This window comes from Myotis brandtii, unplaced genomic scaffold (assembly GCF_000412655.1).
Source record: "Myotis brandtii unplaced genomic scaffold, ASM41265v1 scaffold29, whole genome shotgun sequence".
Lineage (NCBI taxonomy): Eukaryota > Metazoa > Chordata > Mammalia > Chiroptera > Vespertilionidae > Myotis > Myotis brandtii.
In genome coordinates this window covers 1,092,754-1,115,046 of record NW_005361075.1, presented here as the reverse complement: position 1 = coordinate 1,115,046, position 22,293 = coordinate 1,092,754, and the positions used below count along the sequence as shown (strand labels likewise).

Below are 22,293 nucleotides of genomic sequence, written 5' to 3'. Positions count from 1 at the left end.
GCACTTTTGTTTTTCCATGATTAAAAATTGTTGAATTCTGGGATTTTGCCAGCAATTAATTATTCTGAAAATGGGTGAGGAGTGCTTTGGGGATGCAAAGCCCATCTTTTAAATAATCACACTCTGGGGCAGGCACACTCTGGGGCAGCTTGCCATACACAGAATGCTCTGGCAGCCACTTAAACACAAGTACTAGGGTAAGGGCTTTGTGTAGAGCAAAGTTAAAACGGTGGCTAGTTTTGTGAAGAAAAAACTAGTTGTAAGAGATCCTTGTTCAGTTTTGAAGGGAGGGATACTAGAAATGTCACTGGAGAAATTTAACAACTTTGGAGAGAGTCTTTAAAGTTGCCACTTTAATTTTAGGTCCTAAGGCGGTATTTTAGGCAAAGGTATATCCAAAACAAATCTTCACATAGTCAGTGTTCTAAAACAGAAATGCTAAGAAATAGAGGCTAGATGGGGAAAGGGCTTCCTCAGTAGGAAAGGCTCATTGTTGTTCGAAACAACTACACAATACATTTTTAGCAGTACCAGTTTTATTTTGATTGATTGCAAGAAAATTTAAGAGACTTGAATAAAGACTGAGTGGTAATAAAGGTTAATACACAGAAGCAAAGAAATTTTCAGATCTGAATGACTATCAACTTGGGTTGGGAGAAGGCTATACTTAATGAATGTATTGAGTCATTTTCTAAAGGGGGGAATATGGAACATCAGCCTACATGGAGGGCATTTCAGATGATGCCTTTTTCAGTGAGGTTGTTCATGTAAATCTTTGAAAAATTATTTGGTGTCATTTTATCAACACAAACTTTTAATGATAGATTCATTTCAATTTACCTAGAAATTGCTACTAATAAGAAAATTTACATGTGTCCTCTTTAGCCTTCAGCCTGAGCTGCTCCCTAACAGGGAAGCAGAAGGTCACTTGCCCTCTCTGTTGTAGTTGGTTAGTTTGAGGTTTGCCCTCATAATTTCCAAGTGTTTTTGTATCCTATTGAAGTTTAATTCTGGTGAAGGACGACTGGTGCACGTTCAGCAGTTCCCCTTAGAACCATTGCCAATTGAAGGAATCTTCCTCATCCTGAGAGTCAGCAGAAACCCGACCATTAGTGAGAGACGACAAAGTCGCTTTCCATATTTAATAGAACCTGAGCTGTTAATGGGGGTCGTTACTGCAGTTTTGCTGGGTGTATACAAGCCTGCCAAATGAAAGGCTGTCATTTAAAGAAGAGTCAGTTTGAAAACATTGATAGTGGTGAAAATAACAGGGAAATATTCTATTGTTTTCCTCCTCTCATTTGGTCATGTTTGTATTTCAGTTCTTGGCTTTCACCCTCCCTCCCCCCCACCAGTGACCAAAGACTTGACCACTCAAAGTCCAGCTCCCCAGAATACTCGACATGGACACCGGTGTGATTGAAGGTGGATTAAACGTCACTCTCACCATCCGGCTACTTATGCATGGAAAGGTATGCACCAGCTTGGGAAATTGGGTCGTAGTAACTGCTAGGGGAGGGGCCAGGAAGAGAGGGCATGTGTCTTGGAGCTCATCAGATTAGCACTGTAGGGTGTCTGGCTTTAAGCACTCTTCTCTAGCAGAGTAGATGAGAGTGTAGTGGGAAAATGGACAGACTTCTCTGGGAAGCTCCACTGAGCAGGAAAGGCTTAACTAGAGCCTAGAGCCAAAGACTATGTCATACCTGGATAAGATTTTTCTCATAGAGGTTGCTATAGCTTGTGGTAGGTAGATTGTCCCTGCAATTTTGGGAAACTTTAAGGGTGGATGATGTGTTTTTTGTTTATTTTAAAATAACTTATATTGAACACACAGCATTTAATCACTCCTGCATTATTATTCCTTATTGAGAGCTTCACTTAACATTTTGAGCAAAGAAAAGAATAATCCCGCCCACTCCCCTTTCCAATAATTCTTAGTTTTTTCATTAGTTTGGACAGTTAAAAATTTCTTTTCATGATAATGAGCACTTCAAGTTTCCTTGTATTTGACACTAGTTTTCTCCATTGCAGGAAGTTGGCAGTATCATCGGAAAGGTAAGATAGTTTCACTTCCACTCTAATTACTATTTAGTCAGTCTGGGTTGAAATAGCAGTTTAAGTCACTCTTGATTTTTCCTCTTACAGAAAGGAGAATCAGTTAAGAAGATGCGTGAGGAGGTGAGTTATGGGGGGATTTGGGGAATTGTTACCTTGGGAAGTTAAAAACTTAAAAGCAAAAATTCTGTTTAAGGAGAGCTTAGAAGAAGGAAGGTCTCAAGAAGTTAATATTTTTTTGGCTTTGTGGTTACAAATAGTATGCTGGGAAATGTATTTCTAGCACGTCTTAATTCATTCATGACTTAAGGCAACTTTTCTTTAAATTTATTAATTTTTAGAGAGAAACATTGATTTGTTGTTTCACTTATTTATGCATTCATTGGTTGCTTCTTGTATGTGCCCTGACCGGGGATCAGACTCACAACTTTGGCACTTTATCCAACTGAGCTACAAGGGCGAGAGCTTAAGGCAATTTCTATAGTCTGTTTGAGGACAAACATAGAACAGTATTTGCAGTGATGTTGACATTACCTAGTATCAGGATCATGTATATAGGCAGCTCCTTGCCCATCTTATTTAGTAGGTCTCTATATCTACATATGCTAGATATTTTGTCTGTTTAACCTCCTGTTTCTGTTTCTTATCCAGAGTGGTGCACGTATCAACATCTCAGAAGGGAATTGTCCTGAGAGAATTATCACTTTGGCTGGACCCACTAATGCCATCTTCAAAGCCTTCGCTATGATCATTGACAAACTGGAAGAGGTTTGTTGTTCTCCTGCCTCCCTCATTCTCATTTTTTTCATTTATAATTGCTTCTAGATACCTTATTGATTTTCAAAGGAGTTTTTAATTTTCAGGACAGACGATGATAAAAATCTGTAGATGGGCTCTTTGCTCCCCTTCAGCATCCCCAAAATTTGGTTGTTTAGAAAATAAGTCATTTGAGTATTAAAACAAATAGTTTGACTATTACCAGGGAATCCCTGTAAAATAATTGTGTTAAAAAAGCAGCATCTTTTATGTTTATTTATTGACCAATGGTTTTTAAGGTATGCCACCACTGCACTGGTAAACTTTGTCCTCAATTCATAGTTGAGTGAATTAGATTAATGTGCTTTTAATTAATGGTCCTGCTGAACACTAATATACCTTATAAATATGGATATCTTCCAGCACGGGGTTCAGTTATACTTTTAAAAAAAATCAATCTGATAATTTTGTGTCGGAGCTAGGAGGGAGAGAATGTTTTATAGGTTATCAGAAGCAAAATATTGATTTCCAGCTTTTTGGCAGAAGGAAGTTTTTTGTTGTTCACCAAGCCACCTCACTGAACAGCCATTAACCATCGCCTTAGGTCTTAAGTCTTGGCTTCCTCTCCCTTCTGCCGTAATACTGCTAATCTCTAATTGACACCACAGGCAGAGGAGAGCTTCTGGCTGCTGCTTGATTGGTCCTTGGATCCTTAATGGTGGCTGAAATCTTATCCTTGCCAAATCAGAAATGTTAACCTTTTGACCTACAAGACCCTGCTAATCCAGAACTTGTGGCTTAAAAAACATTCAGAAAATCTGTTCATAATTGAACCAACTAAGAAACATGTCCTTGACTTTAATATTTATATTTAAGCAATTCCCAGGTCTAGCTACTATATAAAGGTTAGGGCTGGGTAGTGATATTTAAACTAGTTAATTTTCAAAAGGCTAAATAGATTAAAACCATGACTTTTTGAATGCAGCATTGTTGTTTTTTTTGTTTTGTTTTGTTTTTTTGTTTTGTTTTTTTAAATATATTTTATTGATTTTTTACAGAGAGGAAGGGAGAGAGATAGAGAGTTAGAAACATCGATGAGAGAGAAACATCGATCAGCTGCCTCCTGCACATCTCCTACTGGGGATGTGCCCACAACCCAGGTACATGCCCTTGCCCGGAATCGAACCCGGGACCTTTCAGTCCGCAGGCCGACGCTCTATGCACTGAGCCAAACCGGTTTCGGCAAATGCAGCATTGTTATGGGGAAAACTGTGGGCTTTGGGGCCAATAGAGTTTATAATTTTAAATCTACAGCTTTATAGATGTGATTGGGACAAGTACTCAAGCTCAATTTCATTACTTGTACAATGGTAACGTTACCAAGAAATTAAAACAATGGTATATAGACGTATACTATTTAATCTTTCTAGGTTTCTAAGAGGACAGAATTGGTTATTTGAATTTGGGGTTGCATTGTTTCACCTTAATATTTTTAAAAATATATATATATTTTATTGATTTTTTTTTTTTTACAGAGGAAGGGAGAGGGATAGAGAGTTAGAAACATCGATGAGAGAGAAACATCGATCAGCTGCCTCCTGCACACCTCCTACTGGGGATGTGTCGGCAACCAAGGTACATGCCCTTGGCCGGAAACGAACTTGGGACCTTTCAGTCCGCAGACCGACGCTCTATCCACTGAGCCAAACCGGTTAGGACTTCACCTTAATATTTTATTTAACTGTGACTTCAATCTTGATTTCCTTTGGCCAGTCAACTCTTTAATTTCCAAAACTAATAATTGTTTTTCTTCCTCTACCAAGAACATTTCCTTTCCCCAGGGTGAGTGAATAAATATAGGGCTAATTCTGAGGAAGTTTGTAGGTGTTTTTATCTTTTCAGAAATAGTTATTTTGAAGGGACATTTTTGGGCATTTGTTGATGGTGGATTGTGATATATATAATATGTCCTTTATTTAAGGGTAAGTGGTTCTTTTATGGCATTTATGGGTTCCAAGGGATCTGCTTAAAACTTGTTATATTCTGTCCGGCTGGTGTGGCTCAGTTTGAATTAGGAGGTCACGGTTCTATTCCTGGTCAGGGGGTCAGGGCACGTGCCCAGGTTGCAGGCTTGATCCGCAATAGAGGGTGTGCAGGAGGCAAACGATTGATTGATTCATCATTAGTGTTTCTATCTCCCCCTCCCTCTCTGAAATCAGTAAAAACACATTTTTAAAAACTTCCTTTAAAAAGAAACTTGTTATATTTTGGTGTTCTGACTAATTTCTTGTAGGACATCAGCAGCTCTATGACCAATAGCACAGCTGCCAGTAGACCCCCAGTCACCCTGCGGCTGGTGGTGCCTGCTAGTCAGTGTGGCTCTCTCATTGGGAAAGGTGGTTGCAAGATCAAGGAAATAAGAGAGGTTGGTAACTTTTGTGCTCCTTTTTGAATTGTTAAGTATTCTAAATGCGGCTTTTCCTATTAGCTTTAAGTAAGACTAGGAAAAGTTAGCATTTGTTGGGGTGAAGATTATTATTAAAGAAATAGTCCTAGAAGATTATAATTTGACTATATTGGGATGAAAAGTATTGTACAATTGATCTTTTTATTAATTTGACAACTTTTCCATGAATCTGCATAATTCTTTTATGTCTAAAGAGTTTACAATTTGATATATAATAGTAGCAAATATTTTCCTTGGCCAAATTCCTAAATAGGGAGGGGAAAATGGGAAAGTATATTGGAAGGTATATTGGGATGTAGTGGTAATCTTGCTCTCTTAAATTGTGGAAGTTACATTGAATTATGGAAGCTTTTAACTATATCTGGGAATTATCAAATTGTATGTTGGAATGAAATTTGAATGACTCCTAAAAGAAAACTAGTTGGAGTTTTTGGAGCCTCAATATTGTATATACCAGGAGAAAGCTGGGATTTTGGTTTTGTTCATCGATGTATTCTTAGCACCTGGAACGATGCCTGGCACATAAAATGGGCTTAATATAAATATTTGATTAATACGAATGAAAGGTGGGTGAGATTTGTAGGGATTTTGTTTGATGGCCCACAGTTAACATTAGCTGAAAGGAAACTGTCTAGAAGGGCCTTTTTCTTGAGAGCAGGTTAAATTTAGACTGTTATTCAGGTTTATTCTTGGCTTTCAAAGGCTAATTTATTTATAACTGATTAAACAGTGCTAACTGGAATAAGGGAGGAGTGGGAAGGGAAGTCAAAAAGGGTAAGGTAGGAGGTGGGGTAAGTGTCTATTGATCTTTAGATTCTAAAGTTGCTACTGGGAGGTATTGGAAGAGTAAGTATGAGCTGTTTTTCTCTGATTTTTAAATTTCTTTTTACCCCAGAGTACAGGAGCTCAAGTCCAGGTGGCAGGGGATATGCTCCCCAACTCAACTGAGCGGGCCATCACTATTGCTGGCATTCCGCAATCCATCATTGAGTGTGTGAAACAGATCTGCGTGGTCATGTTGGAGGTAAGCCCTCAGGCTCATGCTGAGAATGGGGGGAGGGTGATTCTAGGGGAGACAGCCTAATTTATATTTAGTAAGACTAGAATTAGGTGAGGCTCTTAGAAGCCTCCAATGGGGGTGGGGAAGAAGATCCCTGAGTTCATATTTTCCTTTCCCCAGCTTTGGCTTTTCTTATAGTCTGAGCAAAAAATAGAAACTGCTAAGTAGCTGTGATCTTTTGGGTTATAGCAATTCTAGTGGGGTTGGTAGGGGAAGATTCACTACTTGGACAGAGTGGATAAAAGATGTATCTGGGTTTCTGAGATTCTCATTTAAGCTGCCTCTTGGATTACAGAATTTTTGCTACATTCAACTTTGAAACATTTAAATTTCTGTGTTTTGTGGCAGGATTATATTCAAAGTGGTAGTTGTATAGAAAAAATAAATCCAAAACAGTGCTTATGAATGACATAAGGTCCTGGTATGTGTTACTTGATTAAAGCAAGAATAGCAAAATTAAGAGACAGTAAGCCTTTTTAGAATTGTTATATGGAGTTGGACCCATCTTGGCAACAAAGGAAAGTAGAATTTCCAAGTAGAAAAATATTGAACCTTTGGACTATTTATGGACAGTGTCTGTATTATACTAAAAAGTCTCCAACTAAAATGTACATATGTACACATAGAGGTTTTTCATATTCGTTAGGCTTACTTGAAAACATGGAAATAATGCCTAAATTATTACAGGGGGATCTGCCTTGATGAGAATTAGTGTGAGCTGTGTAGTCCACGGACCATCTTACTACTTTAAAGGCAAATAACTGCAGATGATTTCAGATTAGATCTAGCCAAAGACAACGTTGGTAGGTGAGGGGATGGAAATACAGTTTTCTATTTAACTAACCTGTGTGAGCTTAAGCCACACAGCTGAAGCAGCTTTGAAACCTTATCTCTTTTTGTTTTTTTCCCCTCTGACTCTCTCCCAGTCCCCCCCGAAGGGCGTGACCATCCCGTACCGGCCCAAGCCGTCCAGTTCACCAGTCATCTTTGCAGGTGGTCAGGTAAGAAAATTCTTATTGCTGGGCTAGATAAGAATGAGGTTTATATTTGAAATGTCAACTTTGCCAGCAGCACATCAGGCCACTCTGCATGCTTGCTGAAACCTGTACTCTGGCCATAGTTTGACCTGCTTTTAGTTTTATTTATTTATATTTTTGTACTGGAGAAAGCTGTGAATGCCAAGCCCTATTTAATTTTTAGTAGGCAATGGGAGTTTTGTAGGCACTCGAAGAGGTCATTTACTTGGTGATTTAAAGTGGGTTGGCTTAGAAGAAAGGGTTAAATTGCTTCAGTATCACTACCCTACCTATCCCCACCCCATCCATATTTATTTTATGTGTGGGGTATTCTTCAGAGGTCTGAATAAAGGTAGCAAAGAGTTGGACCTCTGAAGGAGATTCTGGATGGTATTCTCAAAATTGGGGGTCCAGAACTTGAGTGTCCTACAAACTTCCCTTCCCCCCACCTCACCTCCCCTACTCCTATCCCTTCACTCCCAAACTCCAGTGTATTGTCCCCCAGGTTCTTAACCTCATAAACACTGGTTTGAACCCACATGGCATATAACAAATCAGCTGGGGTAATGATTCAGTGTGCAAGAATAGAAGGGGGAGAGCATGTTGGGCAGTGGTGATGTTGACCTTTGGTGTTTGAATAAGAACACTAAAGCAGCCCCTTGGGCTTCTTCTACTCCTTCACTCACCTAAACACTTGATCCTTGGCACATGGATGGTTTATTATGAAGTTAGATTTTTATGACACAAGCAGTGATCACCATGGTAGTTTTATGCTTTGTTGGTTAGTATTTGAGGAGTAGGTAGGTCAGTTTTTAAAATACTGGGATTCAGGTTGGAATAGTGATCTTCATTTTGGTACCTGCTTTAAACAAGTGCTTTACTCAAAATATCTTTACCCACATGGGGCTGTCCTGTTTGCAAGCACAATTATTTAGTCCCATCTTGTATTTAAACTGGGGAAGCATAAACTTGAAATCTGTCTCGTTCATATTCTGTTGAGTTGGCATAAAATTGACCAAGTTTTGGGGAACTTAGTTTGTCATGTAGTTCTGGGTTTTTTTTCCACAAGTTAGTCATGTCACAGTGTTACCTTGAAACAATTTAGTACCTTGCTTTTAACACTAGCCTTGTACAAACTGGTTTGATCAAAGGGCTTTCAGTCAGTTTGGTTAGGGGCAGGATAAGCAAAGGCCCAGCTAGAGTCAGTGTAGCAAGTTTTAGCTTTAGGAGTTTTTTCCCTTCTCCCCAGGAACTCCAGGTTCCTACTCTTCTGGATTCTACTACTCCCCTTTATAAAGAGTCCCATGCTGTGCCACAGCAATCCTTTCTGTTTACAATTCTTACTTCATTTCCCTTTTCTTTCCTTCCTTACCCACTTTCCCTTTCTTTCCTATTTGCTTCCCCTCCCTCCCTCTCCTTTATTCAGTTGACCACCCTCTAAAAGCTTGCAGTTTCTCCCACGAGTGGCCCTGTCATGGATTATTCCCATGAGCTTTTTTAAATGGACCAGTTCATGCAATGTCCCACAGATGGACCTGTGTCTTTTGTTCCTTTGTGATAAAGTGGGCTCTATAGGGGTTTAACTTAATCCCTCACTGACCAGGAGCTGGCATCAGCTCTGTTGCCTTACCCCTTTATTCTTACTGAAAATAGCCCAATTGTGCAGTGTGAAACCTGCCTCTAGGTAACTTTTTTTTTTAATTGACTGATTGCAGCTCGTTTCAAATTGTGTTGTGAGCTACTTTTTAAAGGAAAAGGAAAAAAATTAAACAACTTTTTTTATGTGAATTTCATGCTGGTGACAAGGTGCCGGATTGACAGCCCTGGAGACTGAAATCCTCTATTTATCCACAGGACAGGTACAGCACAGGCAGCGACAGTGCGAGCTTTCCCCACACCACCCCGTCCATGTGCCTCAACCCTGACCTGGAGGGACCACCTCTAGAGGTGAGAGGGGATGTTCAGTCTCCAAGGCTCACTCAATCCTTCCGCCTCAGCCGAGACTGCCAACACGCGGGGGGCCAGTGACGCTGGTGATTTTTGTGCTGTGGACACCACCTGTCCACGGGGACCTGGACTGACCCCCCCCACACCTCATTTCACACAGGCCGCGTAGCCCACCAGATGGTAACACCAACTCTCTTTTTTTTTCTTTTTGTTCAACCCCTCTTCCCTATATCCCACTCCTCCCCCATTTTCACCTTCCCACCCCTACCTGGGTGCACTTTTGGGGGTACTGGCCACTGATGTGAGAAATCTCATATCCTTTTAGCCAGCCACTCCTTCCTTCCCTGCCCTTCCTACTCCTTGTTCCCAACCCCATTGCCCTGAAGTCCCAGCTCCTTTTTCTGAGGTTATGGTGTGGGGGGAGGAGGGCGTAGTGGGAGCTGCAAGTGCCTTTTATTGAGGGGAGGTGGGAGAAGGCAGGACTTAGAACACAGTGATTTTTTGTGTGTGTGTGTTCTGTGGTCAGCTCCCTAGTACTTAGGGACTAAGCTAGCTTCCAGTGCATTTAAAGGTCTTTAGGCAGATGTAGAGAAAAATAAAATAGGGAAAGGGAAGTGTTTCAAAACATGCCATGTAGGTTTGTGCAAACAAATCATTCACAACACTGTGGTTGGTAGAGGGGTTGGGTGGTTTGAGGGAAGAGATCATTTTCCTCCCAGGCTGTCTTGTACATAGGGAGAAAGAAGGGGGCTTGTCAATCCAGGCATTGCTTAATCCCACTCCTCATATTTTCATTTAGGAACTGATGTGTATTTTGCCTTTGATTGCAGGGAACATGGCTATGGCTCCCTTTAAAGGCTTCCCAGAATAAGTCATATTTAGGGTTCAAAGAAGGCCAACTTGGGTCTGACTGTATTTGTGAGATATCATTTACTGCCTCAATCTTGGCCTCCCCATTCTCTAGTTCAACTCTGGCTTCCTGGCTAGTTGAAATGTCTTTTTCTCCCAACTGGGTGGCTGTCCGTGATTGGTTTTTTAATAGGAACTGTTTTCCTCCTTTTGTAGGCCTATACCATTCAAGGACAGTATGCCATTCCACAGCCAGATGTAAGTTTTGTTTCACTTCTTCTTTTGAAAAGCTCCCTCTCCCATCCAAAATTGTCTCATTCCTTTCTTCTCCATGTAGGCAGAAGTGAGTTGGGTCTTAAAACAATTGCAATATTAAGTTGTTTTCCTCATAAGATGAATCCCATATTTCAACCCTTAAATAATCCTTAATCAGGGTATAATGGCACCCTCTTTGCTGCACTTTTGACATTTAATCCCTGGAAATTATGATTGGCAGAATATTAGTTTCTACTTTCCTGCCTGTTCCAGATTACTCTGTCTAAAAGGGAAATGTTCCATGGTATTCTGTCTATTTCTGGGCATAATTTAAATTAACAGTGGACTGTGCATCTCTGTATGGAGTCTTCAATTGGGGTTGGGGTGGGAGATGGTTTTGTCTTTGGATATTCCTCAATTTGAGATAGTAATTTTAAAAGCATCCAGAGGGGTGGAAAAGGGGCTTATTTATACAGGGAGGGATAGGAAGCTGAATATTTGGCTATTCAACTCAATGGAACCTTCCTTGCCACTAAAAATTCCTATTTAAAAAGTGTTGATAATCAGACTTTTGTTTAAAGATATTTCTTTCTGCACTTTTCCTTTATCCTTACTAACCCTTTTAGGTGCTAAGCATTAGACTAGGGAAGTTCGAGTTTGGCTCTTGGTTAGTGTTAGGGCCCAGAAGGGGAAGTATACTTGAAGAGGGATTATTTTACAACAGCCAAGACAGTTTATATACATGAAAAATAGCTGTAAAAACTAGTAGTGGGGGAGGGACTAAAACCCATTTGGTATCATCTTTAATCTCTCTTCTCCTTACAGTCTCTTTCCTCCCTCCCACCCCCATCTCCTTCCCTTTACCCAATACTGACAGAACCCTGCATGGTGTGTTTTCCCTAGCACCACTGCACAGTTTATTTACCCAGCCTGTCTGTGCTTGTCCCTGAGGCAACTTTGGCAATGGCTGCAAACACCTTCATTAAATAGCCTACAAGGGGATGGTTGTTGGGTGGGTGCTGCTGCTTTTCTTTTCACACACCCAAAATGGCATTCATTTTCTTGTACTGATTCCTGTTCTAACCCTTCATATTCTGTCTATCCCCAGAGGGTAAGCCCCATCCTTACCCTCAGTTGTAATTTGAGTAGTAGAGACAACTTTGGGGAATCATCAGGAGCTCTGCTTTTTCAAATTTGAATGCTCTTGAACCCTGGCTCTGTTACTCTTCTAATGTCAACCTCTCCTGTTTCCTCCCTGCAGTTGACCAAGCTGCACCAGTTGGCAATGCAACAGTCTCATTTTCCCATGACGCATGGCAACACCGGATTCAGTGGTATGGATACCTCAGTGTTTATTTTTGTAAGGTGTAGTGCAAGACAGAGGCCAGCCTCAAGGTCTCAGTTTGACATCTGTTTAAGACAAACTTCGTTACCCAGCATCCTGCTGGTTTAAACTTGACTATCTTCTGTGGCTAAACCAAAGGAGGTAATGTGTTTAACTTGGTTTTCATATGGGATGAGTTATTCTAAGAGAAAAAAAAAAGGCCCTGGAAGGTTTGGGGTGAAGTCAGGGGATGCTTGTCAGGCAAAGGGTAGGCTGACGTTTCCTCTAACCCATTCTCATTGCTGCCCCTTTGATCTGATTGGCACCCCCTTTCTTTCCACCAGCTTTCACAGACCTGGGTAGAGACAACAAACCATTTGTGCCAAATTGTGTAGTGTTTTTTTGCTTTTGTTTTGTTTTGTTTTGGGCTTTTTTTTGTATAAGGAATAACTTGTCCGATAGGGTTAGGATGAGACCACCAAACTCATTTTCACTTGTATCTTAACAGGCATTGAATCCAGCTCTCCAGAGGTGAAAGGCTATTGGGGTAATGATTAAAAAAAAAATCTGTAGTATTCTACTGTTATATTAATAAACTGGTGGGAGTCTTGTTTCACTGCCCATGACATACCAGCAACATACACATGGCAGAAAGAAGCTGAGAGAGCAAAAGGGTGGGCCTGGTGCCCCTGAGGGTCCCTTGATGGATCTGGCCAACCCCCTTCTAAAAGTATTGAATTTAGCAACCACATTTGAGAGCAGGGCTAGCCTTGAGACTTAGCTAGCTGCCCTGGTCCAGTCCAGGTGCCATTATAGATGGTTATGAGTGTTTGCTGATTAGATTCTTTTTCTTTTTCTTTGGAAAACAATAAAAACCAGAACAAATTAATGAGCAATTGAGCAAAAGACAGGGAATAAATCTGGAGAAATGAACTTCCCTCACCTGACTGCCATTCTCTCTGACCTTCAAATGTAGGTTAAGATAGTGTGTGTGTGGTTGGTGGGGGAAGGCACTGTTAATCTGATACAGGTATATTTAAAGCAACTCTGCATGTGTGCCAAGAGTCCATGGTACCAATAACAGGCATGATATTGGCACTGGTGCTAGTGAGCATCAGGTGAGATAAAATTGGAACACAACAGCAGGAAATTCTAAGAAAAAGGGAGAAGTGCAGAAGGACTGACTTGGTTAGATTTTGGTCCTGTTTAAGGATACCACACTCACTTTCCCCTTGCTTCCATCCCCTTACACCCTAATAGGCTGGGCTTTGCAGGAAATGGTATGAAATCAGCTCTCCTGAGTATACAGAGAAATCTTTCCAGAATTATTTCTATACCCATCTACCCCTCTTTACTCTTTGAGGTTTCTAAGTTAGTGATGAATCCCAACAGCCAATGCTGGGTTTCCAGTTTGTTTCCTTCTGTTAGGTTAATGTGCAAATCAGTTGGGGTTTGTATGCTGCACATTGAATTTTCTTGCTCTCTTCTGTCTTTTAGCAGGTTTGGATGCATCTGCTCAGACTACTTCTCATGAACTCACCATTCCAAATGATGTAAGTATAGTTAGTTTGGTTGCATGGGATGAAAATAAGAGAATTGGCTTTAAAGAATAGAAGTCTTAGCCACTTTCAAGGCCTAGGGAAAGAAAATTGCTTTAGATACCAAATTAAAAACTTTATAGTATCTAGAATTCTGAATAAAAATAGATGGAGAAAATTGGTAACACTTGTTGGGTATTCATGAGGCAGAGAGAATCTTCTTATCTCAAGTAGAAATTCTTGTTTGCCTTTGTTTCTTATAGAATCTGAAGCCTTATCCTTAAAGCAGTGGTCTTTGGATGTTTTATCTGTGCTATTTAATATGGTACTCACTAACCACATGTGGCTATTTAAATTAAGAATAACAAAACAAATTCAATTTTTCAATCTCGCTAGCCACACCACACTGGATGTGTTCAATAATCACATTTTATTGGTACCTACAGTACTGGACAATGCAAATATAGACCAATTTTTTACTTTTTCTCAAGGTAAAAACTTTAGAAATTAGCCAGAATCCATAGTAAAGTGGTAATCCTGGCAGGATGAGTTTTAGATATCTATGTTGCCCCAAAACCCAAAGATACCTTTACCTTTATTTCCAGGTTTATTATGATAAATTAGGTTTGTTATCTTGGCTCTGTTTTATTTTGTCTTTGGATTTACTCTAAGAAAATGAGCTATGCTCAGTTGGCTATGTTGGAGTCAGGAGGCTCAGTTGGCTCTGACAAAAGAATAGGTAAGAGTTGAGCACAGTCTGTAACTCATCTGGAGTATATGAGTGGAGTGTGTAGGATGCAGATAGTAGTAGTTTCCATTGCCTTGTTCATGGACCCAAGTTATAGAAGGCTGGAGGGGTGGGATGAAATTCTTGGACCTAGCCATGCTATTCCTAATTTGGTGTGCATTCTTGTTTTTCTCCCTAAAGTTGATTGGCTGCATAATCGGGCGTCAAGGCGCCAAAATCAATGAGATCCGTCAGATGTCTGGGGCGCAGATCAAAATTGCGAACCCAGTGGAAGGATCTACTGATAGGCAGGTTACCATCACTGGATCTGCTGCCAGCATTAGCCTGGCTCAATATCTAATCAATGTCAGGTAAGAGCTCCCTGCCTTTTTTGTCTTAGTGATGTCAACACACAAGTAATGTGTGTGTTGGGGAAAGCCAAAATGTATTATTAAATGAGGGATTATTTGGGGGATGGGAATGGGGATAGATGGAGATGGGGGAGAAGTTTAAGTCTAGCCCTGTTTTCATCCATTTTTAGTGTAGCAGAAAAAGGAATCAGATTGTAGTAAGTTTGCATGAGGTTGAAGGGGGGAGGATAGAATGCTCGGATTTGACTTCATGGTTTGGGGAGTGGAAAGGTTGGGGACTGTGTCTTTAGCAATAGGTCAGGTGCTCTGGCTGGAGCCACCCATACTTAGACTCAAATGTGGGACTTTGCTGTACATGTCATATAGCCCAATGTTTCTTTCACTGATTGGGTTAAGGCTCCAAAGTACCCTTAATTGAAATAAGGATAATGAGGTAATGTGACAGCAAGGCAGTTTCTTGGGGGTAGCTATTACCTTTTATTCTGAAAACATGAATTTTTCTCAAATCACAAATGAGTTTCATTGTTCAGAGCTTGTGGGAAAGTGGAGGCACAGGTTTTGGAATATTTCAGAAATAATTTCCCCACCATCTCATTCAATAATGACTTCCCGAGATTGTAGTTTCCTTATCCAAAGCTAGCTAATGTTACTAAATACGTGATTGTAGCAGGACTGTTTATAGTCCAGTGGGCATCCTACAAGGCATTAAAAAAATATATATTTCTTGCTTTTTCAGCATTAGTGCTTATGTCACATTTTCATTGCTTACTAACATTTTCAGACCAGTGTTAGCCCATTTCCCAAGGAGCTTAGCCATCCATTTTATGTAGCCTTTGTCTAGTTGCTTTTACCTCTGTAACTATTTGGTCTCTGTGCATTCTAGTTTTGAATCTTAGTGCAAGACAAAGGGATTCATAAGTATGAATTTTATATTGTTGTCATGCTTACACTAACATGTATTATTCCATGGTCTTTATTCCCTGGTTAAGAATTTATCAGTTCCTCAATAGTGGTTCTGGTCCCCCCGCCCGCCCCCCTTCAGTCTTTTTATGTCGTGAGGTATTTACTAATCTTCATGTGGAAAAGACTTTTCTATGTTAGGGTCTGCTTTTTCTTCAGCTACCAAGCACATCAACTTCTTAATGTTCAGACTCAAATGGTAGTAAGCTTTTCACAGAAGCTGTTTACAAAGGTTTTGTCCTCTTGTTTCTAGTTGGGGATGGTTAAGTGGAAGCTGTTCTTGGAAGCTGGAAGTTATTTTCTTTTGGTAGGCTTGCCATGAATATTGTCAGATGGTGTTGAAATGCAACCTTCTTGCCTGACCCCCTATATTAGGTCAGTGGCTACATTGTAAGGAAGCAGAACTTGGTTTCCTGGTTTAGTTCCTCTTCATGATCATCCTATTTAATAAAACCGTTTAGGCTATGGATTTGGGTCAAAACCTCTTGAAGCTTGAGTTAACATCAAAGCAAGGACTCTGCGTGCACAACCCTTAGTCTTCATTTTCTCATCTTAGCCCAATTGAATGCAAAAAACACACTGGTCTTATTGTTAATACTAGGCAAGAAATATTTCTATGCTTTCAGTAATGGTTTGTGAGCATTTCTGGCCTGATTCTGGCAATCTGGGTTCCTTTATCCCCTCCTTTATGGATTGCAGCTGTCCTGGACTTACATAGACAAAATGGAGTCTTAAGAGGAGCTTCCTTGCCCTTGTAGAGTTCATCCTTTGGGTTGGGTTGTTCAGACAGACTAAAGAAGTTCTGACTTAGACATGTGTAGTCATTTGGGAATTGCAGGTCATTACTGTCATTTGGAGTTATTTTAGGAATAGAAACAGTATTTTTACTTTCTGAACATAATTTTTTTGGCAGTGCTTGAGTTTCTTCCAGTTCTGTAAGTTCTGTATTGCAAATATGGTCCATCACAAAACAAATAGCTCCCCCCACCACCATCATAACCCCTCACCAGAAATGAAGCTTCCTTAGTTCTTATCTATGCTTCTGTTCTCAGCATTTTTCTTTGAAAATGCTACATTCTTTCAGGTTTGAAATTAGTCATTGACCTACTTTGGTCTCTTTCCCCTGTCCATCCTAATATATTGGTTAGTTTGCAGTGGAGATGGAAGCAAAATTTCATATTAATTACAGGGTAAGTTTTTTTTTTTTTTTAATTCTGTGGGTTAATATCCCAAGGCTTCACAAGTGATTGGTGGCTGAAACATTTGTTTCTTGTTTGGAGATAGAGTGCTTTCATTTTCTACTTGAAATCATTCCTTTCTGACCTCTGGGTTGGATCAATATGTCATATGTGGAAATGTATTTGTTTTTTCAGTCTATGAGCGTTTTCTTCACCATAGCAATTTTAAATAGCACTGTGGAATGAAATTTGGCAGGTATACAGTTTTAGAGGGTGGGATGCAAGGTAAAGGGGAGACAGCTTGTCACAAGTTGGTGTTAGGTCTTCCTAATTTGCAACCAGAAACACTGATAACTGAAGCGGTTTTTGTCCTGTACTTTTTCCCTTTTGTGGTCTTCCCTTCCACCCACCCGGTTTTTTTTTGTTCCTTTTTTCCTCTGTTACAGTTTAGAAAACGCTAAACCCTCCTCCCAGGCAGCCTCCGTCACGATCCCTGATCACCTCAGCATCAACCTCTCTCAACCCTCCACCCCTTCTTCTTCTTCCTCCTCCACCACCACCCCCTCGCTCGCCACAGCGGGGACCTCCGACGCACCCTCCAGCCTCCCCAACCCTCTTCCGACCGCCCCTTGTGTCTCCAGTCTGCTTGGCATGAAACCCATCCCTCTCCTGGCTCTAAATGTTGTGTCTGCTGCTAAGGGTACCGGGGCTTCAGCTACCACCACCACCACCTCTGCCGTGCCATGTGTAACTAACAAACTGAAAGGCGAGAAACAGAGATTCTCCCCCTACTGATTGCATATCTTGAGGCACTCCCTCAAGTAATTCTTGGTTCACTTTGTTTTCCTTTGTTAACATTGGTGAGAATCAAACAATTGTGAGCTTGTGACATTTCCTTTTTACTATTTGGGGGATAACTGGGTGGGGGTGGGGGCAATGGTAACGGTGTGTAGGTTTAGGCCATTTCAGCTGAGTGCCTGTTTCTGAGTCTGATTTGTTGAATATTTTATCTAGAGCCACAGTTCTTGCTTTCTCATTCTGTTACTTTTTTGTAGCTTTATTCTGCCTTGCAATATAACAATGTGTTAGGCTCTGTGTTAATGAATAAAAGCTTCTCCGTTAATCTTTTTATTATTATTATTTAATGGTTAAGTTATCAGCTGGCCTTGGCCAGATTTGTGTTTCTAGCTATAATAAAGTTGCCACAGTAAGAACCTTAGTTGACTGTGTGCTGTGAAGTGTAAAGGGGTGGGAACTTGTGACCTGTGGCTTGACTAGGGAGTCTATAAAACTGACCGGACCTCTTTGTATCCCTGGTTAATTTTGTAATCCTTTGTCATTCCTCACAAAGGGAGATGGGCCTGTGGCAGATTAAATCCAGAGGGTCTTCCATAATTGGCAAGAAGTTTACTTAGTGAAGATTACTTTCTCTGATTTCTCAGATCCCTTACCTTGCCAAAAGCAGCAGGTAACGGGTGTCCATCCCAGGCTTGTTTCTGCTGATGAGTGGTTACTCAAAGAAGTTATTTCTTTACCCAGAATGGGGGGGCAAGTTTAAGTCTCAAAAGTTTGCCAGCATGTCTGCATTCCTCTGAATTAGCATTAGTCCTCTTCCTATGACATTGGGTAAATCTTAAACAACCAACCTGTGACATCTCCCCAAATTTGATAGGATTTTGTCCAGTCATCCTAAATCATCCCTAATTTACTAGACTTTATCTTTTTTTCTATTCCTTGCTTATACCCTTCTGTCTCCCCACCAACCTCCTTAATTTATCATGTGTAGAGAATTATAGAGGCCCTAAGAAAACTTAAATCTGCAAATCACAGGGATGACGAGTGAGGACTAACAACTCAAAATGCACTTAATCTCCCTGAAGCCTTATTATTTTTCTTATCCAAGACCATAGTTCTCTCTCCATAAAAGGTTAGAAATAATGTAGGTATAGTGGCTTAAGCCATCTGGTAGGATTACATTCTACCTGAATACAAATTACAGGGCTAATGAAAGTATAATGCTCTTCCCAAAGCACCAGTGTAGAGGTTTTTTTTCCCTGATGACCTTTTCCCACATTCCCTTTGTTTTTGCTTTAATCCTCACTCCTCGGGGATTAGATTTTTCCCATTGATTCAAGAGAATGGAAGGGGTAGAGAGAAGCATTGATGTGACATTGATTGGTTGCCCCCCGAAAGTGCCCGACTGGGGGCAGGAATCGTACCTACAACCCAGGTACGTGCTCTTGACCGGGAATTGAACCTGAGACCCTCTGGTGTGTAGGCTGATGCTCTTAACCAGCGGTTCTCAACCTGTGAGTTGCGACCCCTTTGGGGGTCGAACGACCCTTTCACAGGGGTCGTGGGACCTAAGACCATCGAACAACACATATATAATTACATACTGTTTTTGTGATTAATCACCATGCTTTAATTATGTTCAATTTGTAACAATGAAATTGGGGGTCACCACAACATGAGGAACTGTATTAAAGGGTCGAGGGATTAGGAAGGTTGAGAACCACTGCTCTTAACCATTCAGCCATACCGGGCAGGGTCCCTTTGGTTTATGTTATAGTGTTAAAACGAATTGCTCATGAGTATTGCAATATATTACATTAGTGGTGTGGCCCTCAATCCCAGATTGGGTCTATGAATTCGTTTTACATGTCCCCCAAGTCTGCATGGGATGGGAGGGGCAAACATTAGTAAATTGTCCACATAGACTTTTTCTTGTTAGTTGCTATAGTTGCTCCTTTATCATGTAGTCCAGTTCTCCCTTAGGTAAGCTCTTTCTTTAGTTTGGACTTAATCTTGCTGATAATCATCTCCACCCAGGTACCTGGTTTTATTTTATCTAGTTCTTGATTAGAAGGCCTCTTCACCTAATGAGTTCTTCCTAAAGAAAGATTGCTAGGAAGGAATCCAGATGTTTTAAGGGGCTGATTACCGTCACATAGAGTCCTTAACAATATTTTTGTTGGGTTTTCCTATTCCTTGTCTCCCTTATACCTGCTCCCTCTTCCAATCCTGCTCAGGCTGTGTGCATGAACAGTTCTTTTTAAACTCTTTGGTGACATAGTGCCACCACCTTCTTGCATCAATTTAATTTCTTTTAGGTCCTAGATCTAAACTGTTTCCAGCAATTCCCCCCTAAATTTTCATTCAGGGCCTGTTGTTTACATTATTCTAGATATCCCATTTTGGCATTGTCAAGGATCTACTCTCTTTAAGAACACAATATCCTCCTTTATACCCAGGTAGAAATAACAATTTCTGACTAAAATACTAATTCGTAGTTGAAAGACCCATCTATCTTGGCCTTGGTTTTTCTTGCCTCTCTAGCCAGCTGGCCAGCTTGTTGGGCTTTCATTGTGATAGAAGAGATACAGATGGGAAAATATTCATGCTCCCTTGACTTAGGCAAGTCATTTTAAAGTCTATGAAATAAATTTATGAACTGAAATTTCAGTTGTAAGATTTAGTTCTCTTTAAAATGGAAACTAAGTCTTGCTGGCTACCTAATATCAGTGAAGCAAGCCAAATGCCTACATACCTTTCCTTCGAAGCCCAAAATTGGACTCTAGGGCTTCAAATGATGTTTTCAAACAAAGGCATTATAGCCCGGTATGTTTGTCTTAAGACCACAGATTTGGGAGCTTCTAGAGAGTTGCTGAAACAAATTATTTTGGCTTCCACCTTTAAGTTCTGAAAACCATAAAAACTATAGCTTGAGTATAATTTTTGATCCTTACTATACTTGTTACCTTGTTACCTGTTTGACATCTCTTAGCATTTGAAACTTCATTATCTCTTAATAGTTAATAATGGCCTTTATTGATAGAGAAACCCAGGACTGTTCTAGAATAAAAAGCTGTTTTAGACTAGCTTTGTGAGGCTACTTTCAGATAAATGTTTCCTAAATTATTCTGTCAGTATTTTAGGAGGATTGGAAATAAGCTCGGCAGTAAAGAACCATTGCTTCCGTGATTTGTGACTTGAAGAAGATACACCTACTGTCACGGTGTACTTCTATAAAGTGTTTAACATCTCCTACAAAGGTTCCGGAGGAACATAGTTTGAGGGACGCCCACACTTGGTAACCAAGCCTTCTCAGTTTCCTTTGATTCTGAGGTAATTTCCCCTCAAGAAGTTTCTTCGATTGCAGGGGTTACAGGCACATGGTACTTGTTGATTCAAAAAACCTTGCTACTGAACCACTGATTGTTTCACATAAACTCTACTTCACAGTTCACCAACCAATCAGGTTGAAACATTTGGAGTTGAGGTGCAGCTGGGCATTAAAAAAAACTAACTTTGAGTTCTTGTTTTGTGTTACAGGCTTTCTTCGGAGACGGGTGGCATGGGGAGCAGCTAGAACAATGCAGATTCATCCATAATCCCTTTCTGCTGTTCACCACCACCCATGATCCATCTGTGTAGTTTCTGAACAGTCAGCGATTCCAGGTTTTAAATAGTTTGTAAATTTTCAGTTTCTACACACTTTATCATCCACTCGTGATTTTTTAATTAAAGCGTTTTAATTCCTTTCTCTGTTCAGCTGTTAATGCTGAGATCCATATTTAGTTTTATAAGCTTCTCCCTGTTTTTTTTTTTTTTTTTTTTTGGTGTTTTTTTTTGGCTCATGAATTTTTTTTTTGTTTGTCATGGAAATGTAAGAGTGGAATATTAATACATTTCAGTTTAGTTCTGTAATGTCAGGAATTTTTCAAAAAAATTAAAAGATGGACTGGAGCTTTTTCTTTGTGAATAGAAACTGGATGCCACAGTGATTCATGTGGGTTTTATTCCTGTTGTCTTGCTGTTACTTTTGCACCTTTTATCCCTCAAAGGACAAGGACCCTGCTTGGGTTTTGAATATAAGCCTTTATTCCAGTTAAGATGTTTTCTTCTGTTTTACCACTCCATTCTTATTTATTTCAGTAGCCCTTCATTGGATTGTCTCTTGAGCCTGCGTTGAAAGGTGACCTAGTAGCTATAGCAAGCTGGCTGTGCCCTTGATTTCAAAGGTTAGGGGTTACATTTTCCTAGGATTTATCTGTAAAGAATAGGCAGTCAACTGGGGGTTGGGGTGTGGGAAAGGATGCACATGCATACACCTGGAAGCTGTTGGAAGTGTGACTGGGATTCAGGTTGCTAGGAATGTCTATTCCCTTGTCCAAGCTAAAAAAATCAGTACCTTGTTTTTAATAACTGTTCATTTACAGTCCTTCTCCATATTAGGATGGAGTATTTTAAGATCTGCCTTCTAACATCCTTTAGAGTTACCTGCTCCCATTTATGCAGATAAGTTTAGAAGGTTGGAGCTTTAAGTGATGTTCATTTAGAGAGAAGAGCATAAAAGGAAGTAATTTATCCACAGTCCTCAGATAATGTCTGGAGCCCAAGGCTCCTACTTGATCATGTATGCTACCTCATTCATTCACCAAGAAAACCCTCGACAGCTGGGCCTGCATGGAGTGGTTATATTTCAAGGTTTTTCACAGGGGTTACAATAGGACAGTTTCCACCCCAATCAGGCACCAAGATAAAAGCAGGGACTTAAAACCCCAGTTCTTCAGCCTGAGCCATCACATGCTTGTACAATCTTCTAACCTCCCCCCTAGACCCTAAGCCAGGGCTTGGGCAGAGAAATGAAGAGACAAAGAAATTAGTTACATTGCACCTGAGAAACCTCAGGAGGGAGGACCCAGCCTTAGCCTCCCTCCTCCCAGGTGCAAAATGTGTAAACAGTAAATGGAAAACAAAAAAGTGCAGTTAAGTGGCTCCCTTTCC

The 22,293-nt window shown here is 40.4% G+C and overlaps 1 protein-coding gene across 23 annotated transcripts in view; it reads left to right on the top strand.

The window, feature by feature from the left end:
• The window catches only part of PCBP2 (poly(rC) binding protein 2), a 22,428-nt gene extending 1,123 nt beyond the window's left edge, over nt 1-21,305 (top strand). The window contains exons 2-15 of one of the 23 annotated variants that reach the window (XM_014542061.1): nt 1,323-1,472; nt 2,032-2,055; nt 2,146-2,178; nt 2,707-2,823; nt 5,105-5,236; nt 6,174-6,302; nt 7,265-7,339; nt 9,209-9,301; nt 10,367-10,408; nt 11,667-11,739; nt 12,238-12,276; nt 13,230-13,282; nt 14,196-14,365; nt 20,839-21,305. In XM_014542061.1, the coding sequence (XP_014397547.1) occupies nt 1,404-1,472; nt 2,032-2,055; nt 2,146-2,178; nt 2,707-2,823; nt 5,105-5,236; nt 6,174-6,302; nt 7,265-7,339; nt 9,209-9,301; nt 10,367-10,408; nt 11,667-11,739; nt 12,238-12,276; nt 13,230-13,282; nt 14,196-14,365; nt 20,839-20,875 (1,086 nt within the window). In that variant the 5' untranslated portion in view covers nt 1,323-1,403 and the 3' untranslated portion in view covers nt 20,876-21,305. Of the gene's footprint in view, nt 1-1,322; nt 1,473-2,031; nt 2,056-2,145; nt 2,179-2,706; nt 2,824-5,104; nt 5,237-6,173; nt 6,303-7,252; nt 7,340-9,208; nt 9,302-10,366; nt 10,409-11,666; nt 11,740-12,237; nt 12,277-13,226; nt 13,283-14,195; nt 14,366-16,949; nt 17,627-20,838 lie in introns of those variants that run through there. The other 22 variants (XM_014542060.1, XM_014542059.1, XM_014542058.1 and 19 more) reach the window with 22 other exon arrangements.
• The last annotated feature ends 988 nt before the right edge of the window (nt 21,306-22,293 follow it).